At 33.6% G+C, this 11,120-nt stretch overlaps 1 protein-coding gene across 1 annotated transcript; it reads left to right on the top strand.

Moving 5' to 3' along the window:
- The first annotated feature begins 487 nt into the window (after nucleotides 1–487).
- LOC125248122 (NACHT, LRR and PYD domains-containing protein 12-like) lies at nucleotides 488–10,603 on the top strand. Its single transcript, XM_048159747.1, is given in 18 exon segments — nucleotides 488–587; nucleotides 1,060–1,128; nucleotides 1,398–1,508; nucleotides 1,737–1,862; nucleotides 2,049–2,150; nucleotides 2,323–2,433; nucleotides 3,487–3,597; nucleotides 3,766–3,876; nucleotides 4,263–4,337; nucleotides 4,878–6,197; nucleotides 6,199–6,639; nucleotides 6,736–6,900; nucleotides 8,381–8,497; nucleotides 8,617–8,790; nucleotides 8,884–9,054; nucleotides 9,363–9,533; nucleotides 9,614–9,787; nucleotides 10,305–10,603. Coding segments are annotated over 17 exon segments (3,681 nt in total). The 5' UTR covers nucleotides 488–587; nucleotides 1,060–1,081; the 3' UTR covers nucleotides 10,459–10,603.
- Nucleotides 10,604–11,120: the final 517 nt, after the last annotated feature.

The raw sequence follows: 11,120 nt of genomic DNA, 5'->3' as shown, positions 1-11,120 counted from the left end.
CAGCATTCATTTAGTAAATCCTGACAGTAGTTTTTTAATGCCAGAAGAGGGTTTGCACTGGTGCAAGCCGTTAAATCTGGCCCTAAGAAAGTAAAATATATGGATAAAATTATCAAAACAACACACTGTGCCTAAAGTTTTCTCTGAAGATTCACTTGATAAGTATTATATATAAGTCTTTTATCTAGAATTTAAAAGTACAAACAAGCGAGCCCAGCCCAAGATGAGAAAAACTAATGCAAAAGTAACATAAGGCATTATTTCCACAAAAAGTAACTAAGTAACACAATTAGTTACTTTTTTAGGGAGTAACACAATATTGTAAGCATTACTTTTAAAAGTAACTTTCCCCAACACTGTTTATAGCAATGGTTTTCAATTAAACCTTACAGTATTTTCATCTGTCACTTGGTAATGTGGTTCATATTTATACTGTAGCCCAGTATTTGCTCAATCTGTGCATCACAAACCTGTCAGTTTCATAGATTTAGCTCCACCTTCACAGAGCAAGTAAGCAGTGAGAACACCGAAAACACAATCATTCTGTTGTTTCATGAGGAGACAGAGTGGAATCCAGAGCACACATGGTAAGTACAACTGCACAGACTGAGAGAAAAATGTTGGATAGATTACATTAGGCAGGATAAATCATTTTGAGTTAAAGAGTAAAGACTGAAATACATTTGACACTGTCTAATCTGAAAATTTTCAGTTATATTCATTTGCCGAATGCATTCAAGTTTAAGTGTTATAAAAAACCCAAAATAAATGCTATGCTTCAACTACAACAATCTAATTTTATGATCATAAAGTGTGTGCATTTATTTTTAGTCAGACACTGTGAAACAGTCAAAGCCTTACACAACATGAACGTATGTGAACTAAATAACTAAACCAGGAAATATCTTTAAAGACAACTCATAAACCAGTCAAACCAGATTCTGTTTTTTAGTGTCTTTCGTTGCTTTTCTTTCTCATTCCTATTCGTTTGATTTTACAAAGTCTTTGAAAGATTTGTCTTTATTTGATTATGATGGACAGAATTAATTTGTTCAACAGTTAGGAAAACACAAACACCATAATGAATGCTGAAGAAGACACTGATTGTACTTGCAATGGAGAGAAAAGGTGATAGAAATGTTTTTTGTCCATGTATCATATTTATATAGATATAAATCAAATATAAATTAATATTTTAAAAAAGCATATTCTTTATATTTGTGTATAAGTGACAAATCAAAGAAATTTAGTTTAAAATTGGAGATTAAATCATACTGATATAACCTAGCACAGCTAATTATATTTTATTCCAAAAGGCACTGACAATCTTAATATGATCTAAATGAAAGTGATGTTGAATTGCTCTGAACTATGAAGACTTGTGTTGTATCTGACAGTGTTCAGCGGGAAAGATCACATTCACCTGTCAGTGTTTTATCCATGAAGAGTGACAAATCAATGAAAACACCAATTCAGTTAAAAAATGGAGACTCTCAGTTTAACCAAAGGTAAATCCAATTATATTTATGTTTGCATATAGTTTAGTATACCTGTGTTGCTTTTGATCCTACAGTAGCAAGATAAAAATAATGTTTTCTTTGCAAATAACCTTTTATTAATTAATGAAACCAACTTTTTAATTTACTTGAACATAATATTCAACTTTAGAGAGATATAGATTAATGAAACAAAATATTTTGTTGACAAGAACATAATCTTTAACTTTCGAGAAAAAGGTTGTTGTTTTTCAGGTCTCTGGAGAGATCAGATTCAGCTGTCTCCAGTGTTTTGTCCATGAAAAGTGACAAATCAATGAAAACACCAATTCAGTTCAAAAATGGAGATTCTCTGCTTGATCAGAGGTAAATAGAACTATTTTTATGTGACATAGCTTTGATGGTTTTGGCATTATTGTGAGATAAAACTAAAATTTTGCTTTCAAATGATACAGTATTGTCCTTAACAAATGTTGACGACATTGACTTTTTACTTGGAAACACATAATCGTTGTTGTTCAATGGTGAGATGAATTATGTTGTCTTTCGCAGTTCAGAGGAAAGATCACATTCACCTGATCCCAGTGTTTGGTCCCTGAAAAGTGACAAATCAATGAAAACACCAATTCAGTTAAAGGATGGAGATCTAAAAAGGTGATTACAGTAACTATGTTTTAAATCATCTATGGTTTTGGTGCTATTGTGACAGAGAAAAAACTAAAAGTTTCCTTGCAAATTCTGTTTTTCTTAAAAAATCTTTATGGCATCATCTTTTATATGCTAGAAAACAATAATTTTCGGTGAGATGTATTATGTTGTTTTTCAGTTCTGAGGAGAGATCACATTCACCTGATCCCAGTGTTTGGTCCCTGAAAAGTGACAAATCAATGAAAACACCAATTCAGTTAAAGGATGGAGATCTTATAAATGATGGGAGGTGAATACAGTATAACTATGTTTTAAATTACCTGTAGTTTTGGTGCTATTGTGAGAAAGACAAAACTAAGTTTGCTTGCAAATGTATCAATGAATGACAGAGTTTTGGCTGTCATGGTGTGTGCATTAGCGTGTGAAAATACCTGCTAATTACGTTGCTTTTTCCGATCACTTATATTGGACACTTTTTTGCATTTAAGTTGGCTTATTCTGACTGTTGACACTGAAAATGATGCATGTGTTTCTTCGAGGGTATTGGGCAGTTTTTGATTTTGATTCTCTTTAATGTATTTGCCCTGATTTGATTCATTTTCCTGGGAAATTGATCAATTTTTTTAATTATTATTTTGTCATCATTATTTTGTTTTAACAAGTAAAAAATGGTCCATGTCAACCTTGATTGACATGGCAATAAAATTCTATCACATTATTTTGACAGTTGAAGTTTTGGGCAGTTGGAGTTAGATTGGGCAGGTTTTGGTGAGATTTTTCAAAGCTTTTGCATTCTCTTCAAAACTTGTTGTGAGTTCGGACAAACACTTCCTGTTTAATGTCCTGCTGGCAGTGTTTCAGACAGCTCCATACATTAACAATGGAGCAGATCATAGAGTTTTATTTTGAACTTGGACTTAAGTTTAAAGAAATATGGTAAGTGCTTAGTTCAAGGAGTTCAGTAAAGTTGGCAATATATTCACAGATTCAAACTTCCCTGATCAATAACTCATGAGCTATACATTGTTAAAACACAAATAACACATCTTTCCAATCATAGTAAAGTAGACAATGAGCTACAACCTTGTTTTCCTCAAAACAAGCCTTCTTTGCACTGGACAAAATAAATTGATCTAAATGAACAGGCGGCTGAGAGACAAGTCCGAAGGGACCATCTGCAAAGTGCAAATTAACGTCATTAAACATATGCTCTCCTACTGTTATTCTACAACACTTAGTTTGATCAAATGTGCTTGTGCATAATTTTTTATGATTTTAATTATTAAAAAAGCACATAATCATTGTTGTTCAATGGTGAGATGTATTATGTTGTCTTTCGCAGTTCTGAGGAGAGATCACATTCACCTGATCCCAGTGTTTGGTCCCTGAAAAGTGACAAATCAATGAAAACACCAATTCAGTTAAAGGACGGAGATCTAATAAATGATGGGAGGTGAATACAGTATAACTATGTTTTAAAATATCTATTGTTTTGGTGCTATTGTGACAGAAAAAACTGAAAGTTTGCTTTCAAATTCTATTTTTCTTAAAAAAATCTTTTTGACATTATTTTTTAGAAAATAATAGTTTTCAGTGAGATGCATTATGTTGTTGTTTTTAGTTCTGAGGAAAGATCACATTCATCTGATCCCAGTGTTTTGTCCCTGAAAAGTGACAAATCAATGAAAACACAAATTCAGTTAAGAAATGGATATTCTCTGTTCAACCAAAGGTAAATCTATTTATCTTTTATTTGCTTGTGCTATAGCTGTGATAATTGTATCCCTACAGCTATAAATGTCACTATGTTTGTGAATGTTTAAAAAATCTGATTCTATTATTTTCAAACTATTACTTTATTTCTGAAATCAAAGATACATTTCTCAAATCTATAAATATTCTACACATATTTTCGCTAATTTTCCGAATTGCCTAATGTTCCACTGAACTGTTATTATGAAGCACAGGTTTTATAACCCAAACTCAAATAACATTCTCCACATTTTTTGAGAATGTTTATAGTTTTGACCAAATATTCTTTTAAGAAATGCATCTAAGCAATAAAGAGAAAACACAAATCAATCTGAATTTAATTTATTTTAATAATGTCTTTTTCAGTTCCCTAGAAATATCAAATTCACCTGATCCCAGTGCAATACAAATGAAAGATGAATCAAATGTACCACAACAAAGGTATTGTTTCATTCTGATCACTTTTTAAGTGTTCATTCAGTGTTCGCAGACTCAGGGTAAAAAGGGGGGTTGGATGACTCACCATGTCGAATACAGGGAATAAGGATGAGTACAGATGATTTGCCGAACTCTTGCCAGCTGCAGGGTTTAAATGACAGCAGGGCATCTCCAACTTCCTCACTGTTCAGTTGCCATCATGTTGATCTCTCACATGTTTTTGAAAAATGAGAAATAACACATAGTAAAACAAAATTTATATAAGTGATTATATAAGTGATAAGTGATTAATAATAAGTGATTATTCAATTAATGTAAAATCAACACTTGCATTTTTAGCCATTTTTAACAGTCTTTATTTGTAGAAAAGGCAATCTAATTAAATTAGCCACACAAAAAATATTACAGATTATAAAATGGGAAATACATGATATAGTGCTATAAATCAATTAGTATTGTTTGAATATTATGATTTTTTTTAAGTTTACACCTAACTATATATCCTACATATTATTTCATTCTGAAAAGATTATGTTTTTGCAGACATGATGCTCCTCATTCAGAGATCCACCAAAAATTAAAATCTGACATGAAAATGAAGCATCTGCACATTTTTGAAGGCCTATCAAAACAGGGAAACCCAACACTCCTGAATGAGATCTACACCGATCTCTACATCATAGAGGGTGGGAATGCAGAGATCAGTAATGAACATGAAATTAAAAGGATTGAAAAAAAATTAAAGACTGCAGCAGAAATAACAGTACCAATCAAATGCAATGATATCTTTAGACCTTTATCTGAACAAGACAAACCCATCAGAACTGTGCTGACAAAGGGAGTCGCTGGCATTGGAAAAACAGTCTCTGTGCAGAAGTTCATCCTGGACTGGGCTGAAGGGAAAGAGAATCAGGACGTCCAGCTCATATTTCCACTTCCTTTCAGAGAGCTCAATTTGATGAAGGACAAAAGAATCAGTTTAGTTGGTCTTCTTCAAACATTTTTTATGAGAGAGATAAGTTTACATCTGATTCAAAATTCCTCTGTCGTTTTCATCTTTGATGGTCTGGATGAGTGCCGTCTTCCCTTAAACTTTAACAGCAATGAGACTCTACGGGATGCGACTAAAGAGACATCAGTAGACGTGCTGCTGACGAACCTCATTGTGGGGAATCTGCTTCCCTCTGCTCTCATCTGGATCACCTCCAGACCAGCAGCAGCTGATCTCATCCCCTCTGAGTGTGTCCATCGAGTGACAGAGGTACGAGGCTTCAATGAGCCACAGAAGGAGGAATACTTCAGGAAGAGAATCAGTGATCAGAGTCTGGCCAATACAATCATCTCACACCTGAAGTCATCAAGGAGCCTCTACATCATGTGCCACATCCCAGTGTTCTGCTGGATCTCAGCCACTGTTCTAGAGAAGATGTTGAGCGAAGCAGAGAGTGGAGAGATTCCCAAGACTCTCACTCAAATGTACACACACTTCCTGATGGCACAGATTAGCATCAAAAACACTAAGTATATTGAGGAGGAGGACAAAGATAAAAAGATGATTTTCAAACTAGGGAAACTGGCATACGAGCAACTGGAAAGAGGCAATGTGATCTTCTATGAGGAAGACCTGAGAGAGTGTGGCATTGATGTGACAGAAGCATCAGTGTACTCAGGATTGTGCACTCAGATCTTCAAAGAGGAGTTTGGCTGGTATCAGGGGAAAGTCTTCTGCTTTGTTCATCTGAGCATTCAGGAACATCTAGCTGCTCTATATGTGCATCTCTACTTCCACAACAGCGGCAAAAATGTGCTTGTAGAAGGCAAAGTAAAAGAATCAGAAATTAATGTGACAGTGCCAATCTTACTTCAAATGTGCAGTTAATAAAACTTTAGAAAGTAAGAATGGACATCTCGATCTCTTTCTTCGGTTTCTCATGGGACTTTCGATGGAGTCAAATCAGGCCCTTCTACAAATAGTTTTTAAGAAAAGAACAATCATCCCCCAGGACATTACGGAGATTACTGAGTATATGAAGGAAAAGATAAAAACCCGTTGTCCAGAAACGGGTCTCCTTATGCTCCACTGTCTAAATGAACTCAATGATCATTCTCTAAAAGATGAAATAGAAAAGTACATAACCTCGGGAAAAGTTAAAGACATCCAGTCCCAAGAACTTGGTTTTGCTCTAATGTTTATTTTAATGACATCAGATGAGAAGTTTGATGAGTTTGAATTAAGGAAATATGGTAGATCTGAAGCACTGCTTACCTGGCTAAATCCTGTGCTTAGGCTGTCTACAAAGGTCTGGTGAGCACTTTTTGTAACTTATTATATGTGTGAGTGCAACAAATTGTTAATATATAATGAGAAAAAAAAACATGACAATCTTTCTTACTCTTCCAGGTTGCATGATTGTAATATCACAAAAATAGGCTGTATAAAGCTGTCTACACTTCTTTCATCACAATCCAATGTGAGAGAGCTGGATCTGAGCCACAACAACTTGCAGGATTCAGGGGTGGAAATACTCAGTGTCGGAGTAAAGAAATCATGCCATGCCCCACAAATGTACGGTTCTATTTAGAGTAAAGTTAAATATTAAAACATTATATTAATGGGTCATTCCATGTCACATCAACCAAATTTCAGAAACTTCCCCAGCTCAAATTTTTGATTTTGTTAATTTTGTTTTCAAGAAAGAAAAAAATAAAGAGTAATTAAAGCCAAAATATTAAATATCATGGATGCATTTTTACTGAGTAATCCACTATTTTGTAGAGGGGGTCAAAGAACACTTGTTTTGTTTTTGTTTTTTGCCCTAAGTTTGCAGACCTGTATCTCAAGAAGTATTAAAGATATCTTATATTTTGGTTTTTAACAAACATTTCTTTATCTTAATTTTAATGGTCCTATATGGTTCAGTCCCAGAGATATGGAGATGTTGCTACATGAGTAAATTGGTCAATTGTACATATTTTCAGTCATCAAAAAACAAATGTGGGTCACATTTGATACTTTTTTCATTTAAAGATGAAAAAATGTATCTCATTTTTTTTTTTCTATCAACACAAATTCATAGAATATACCTAAGTGCCATAAATATTGTTTTCCAAGGCCCTGTATGGTTCAGTTCCATAGATATGGGGATCTCAATGCAGCTCAGTTCAGTTTGTTGTATATTACCCATTTTCAATAGTCAAAAACAAAATGTGGTTCACTTTGCACACAGCTGATATTAATTGCATTTAAAGGGGATGTCTGAAGAATAAATAATGTTGAAACTAAAAACGTATGTCATTTTTGACCATTTCAGTGGAATTTTAGCACTCAGAGAGGGATGTTGTATGCAATTATTTTGATAGAAGGAAACAAAATACAATTCTAGTTTTAGTATTATTTGTTCTTCAGACATTCCTCTTTAAACACAATAAGTATCAGCTGTTTAAAAAGTTTCCTACATTTGGTTTTTGACCATTGAAAATGGATAAAATTCAACAATTTGAACATGGAGTCACATTGGGATCCCCATATCTATGTGATTGAACCATATAGGACCATAAAATGAAGATAGCAAAAGAAATGTTTGCTAAGAACCAAAATCTAAAAGGATATTAAGGTATCTTTAATAATTCTTTAGTTACAGGTATGCAAACTTGGGGCAAAAAACACAGGTGCTTTTTCCCATTTTTAAACTTTCAGTGCTGGCATACAATGCAACAAAAATAGCTAATAGTCAACAGATTTTACTAAGAGACCTACCAATCTCTGTTTAAAAATAAAATAATCATGCGCCATCTTTCTCAAGTCATTTTTACCCCCTGTAAATTGGCTCCAAATCTCAGTTGAAAATTGTCATTTTGATATAAAATATTGGATTACTCAGTATACATTCATGACATGTAATACTTTGGCCTTCTTCATTTATGTATTTAAAAAAAAAAAAAAAAAAATAATTAACCAGGGACCTCTTATTGAGTTGACACAGAATGACCCTAATACACTTTTTAGATATGAAGATATTTAATAAAATGTTTCTGTGTCACTTCAGGATTCAGGCATGGTTCGACAGTAGGCCAAATAATCCAAACAATCAAATTCTTTATGATGCTTTTATACACCTCACTGCTGGACTACAGGACACAGAGTGCAGACTGGAATCTTTGAAGTATGTTGTTATATCTTAAAGATATAAATGAGTCCTTATCACACAAAGTGTGCTACATGGATTTTTGCCAATAGATTGAGACAACATATGTATAATATACATTATTCTCTTCTCTGTAGTCTGAAGAACTGTGGAGTAACAGAACCAGGCTGTGTTTCCCTGAGCTCAGCTTTAAGTTTAAACCCTTCACATCTGAGAGTGCTGGACCTGACCTGGAATGACATAGGAGATTCAGGAGTGAAACATCTCTGTGCTTCTCTGGAGAAAGTTCAGTGTGCACTGGAAATACTGAAGTGAGTTATAGCATAACAAAAGCACATATACTGAATTGTGAAGTGATTTGAAGTTAATAATGACTAAAGAGCCTTTAACTGCTTTATTAACAGGTTAAATAACTGTAAAATAACACACAGAAGTTGTGCAGCATTGGCTTCAGTACTACAAACAGATTCAAACCTGAAAGAACTCTCTCTGAGCAATAATGAGCTCCAGGACTCCGGTGTGATGTTATTCTCTGTTGGACTGCATCATCCTCACTGTAAACTGGAGATCCTGAGGCAAGATGATTCTGAATATTTGTAGATTCGCCATTAAACAATATTGCTCCATGGGCATTATAGCTTATGTAAAAAGTTATTAATAACAGGGACATAAACTTCACAGAAATTGGAAAACAAGCAAACAAAGAAACAAACAAACAAACAAACAACTCATTACAAAACTGCTTTCCCTTGGAAGTTTCTTGGAGTGACTAAATTTACTGTTTATAGCCTTGTAGGACAATTAACACCTATATGATTGTATAAAGTCAATCAAATACACTGGAATTTCTAGAGTTGAGAATGTTTATACTTTCATTCAATAGGCTTTCATGTTGCAAATTTAAAACGGAAGGCTGTGGATCTCTTACTTCAGCTCTGAGATCAAACACTCATCTGAGAGAACTAGACCTGGGCAACAACAGACCTGGAGATCAGGGAGTGGAGCTGCTGTCTGCAGCTCTTCGTGATCCAAACAGCAGACTGAAAACACTAAGGTTAAGATATAGAAATCAGTGAATATATTTATATTTGATGAAGTTGGAACAGTGTATATTATAATGAATTTCTTTCTCAGGTTGGACAAATGTGGAATGACAGAGAAAAGTTGCACTTCTCTAGCTTCAGCTCTTAGCTCAAAGACCTCCTGTCTGACAGATCTGGATCTGAGTATTAATGATCTACAAGACTCGGGTGTGAAGAAGCTCTGTGTCGGACTGCAGAATCCTCATTGTAGACTAGAGAAGCTGAGGTAAATGGGTCACATTTGATACTTTTTTAATTTAAAGAAAAATATCTGAACAACAAATAATGTTGAAACTAGAAATGTATCTCATTTTTTTTCTGTCAACACAAATTCATAGAATATACCTGAGTGCCATAAATATTGTTTTTCAAGGCCCTGTATGGTTCTGTTCCATAGATATTGGGGATCTCAATGCAGCTCAGTTTAGTTTGTTGTATATTACCCATTTTCAATAGTCAAAAACAAAATGTGGTTCACTTTGCACACAGCTGATACTTATTGAATTTAAAGGGTGATGTCTGAAGAATAAATAATGTTGAAACTAAAAATGTATGTCATTTTTGACCATTTCAGTGGAATGTTAGCACTCAGAGAGGGAAAAATCTTAAAAAATCGTCTGGAAAAATCTTATTTAGTGCAATATCAAATCCAAAGCCATTCAAATCTGATTAAGCAACTGTTAAACTAAGAAGTAACAGCAAACCACTGACCTGTTCTAACAAATCCACTCTGCTCTCTTCAGGCTGTCCAACTGTAATCTTACACATGAAGGTGTGGCGGCACTGACCGAAGCTCTGAAATCAAATCCATCCCACCTGAAAGAACTTGATCTGCTTGAGAATGATCTGGAAGAGTCAGACCTGAATGTTTTCTCCATGATCCTGGACAAGTCATAAAAAAAATAAAAAAATAAAAAATCCTTAAGTTAACTCTAGAAATATACTTGTAAGGTTTGAACATTGAGTAGTAATCACACTGTTTTAAAAAAAAAAATCAAATGTACTATATATTGAAAAAATGCATTAAAGAGTTTTTGCAAATCAAATCATGATGTAATCTAACTTAAGGTAAAGAGACAAATCACATATGAACTGAAAGTGGATAGTATGGTTTTATATTATGTATTTAAAGTACACATTTCCAGTAACAATTTACAATAAGGTTTCAATTGTTAACATTAGTTAAAATAAACTAACAATGTTAATTTCAACATTTATTAATACATTATTAAAATCAATAGTTGTATCTGTTAATATTATTTAATGGACCTGAACAAACATGAACTAAGAATAAACAATTGTATTTTTAATAACTAATTACAAAGATTAATAATACTATAACAAAACTGCTCATTGTTAGTTAATGCATTAACTAACACTAACTGTAAAGGGTTACCACTTCTGTAAAGGTTTATACATATACTGTCTGCAATAAATATAATAAATGTAGAGTATGCATACATAAACCTTTATTCTTCATGTCTGAGAATTTTATCCTTGTTGTGATAAGCACAATTAGGAACTCACATGGCTGATGATTCAAGAGTAGAGATCTGAAT

Source organism: Megalobrama amblycephala, linkage group LG16 (assembly GCF_018812025.1).
Source record: "Megalobrama amblycephala isolate DHTTF-2021 linkage group LG16, ASM1881202v1, whole genome shotgun sequence".
NCBI classification, from domain to species: Eukaryota; Metazoa; Chordata; class Actinopteri; order Cypriniformes; family Xenocyprididae; genus Megalobrama; species Megalobrama amblycephala.
Note: the sequence above shows the minus strand (reverse complement) of the source record. Positions and strands in the feature narration are given on the sequence as shown.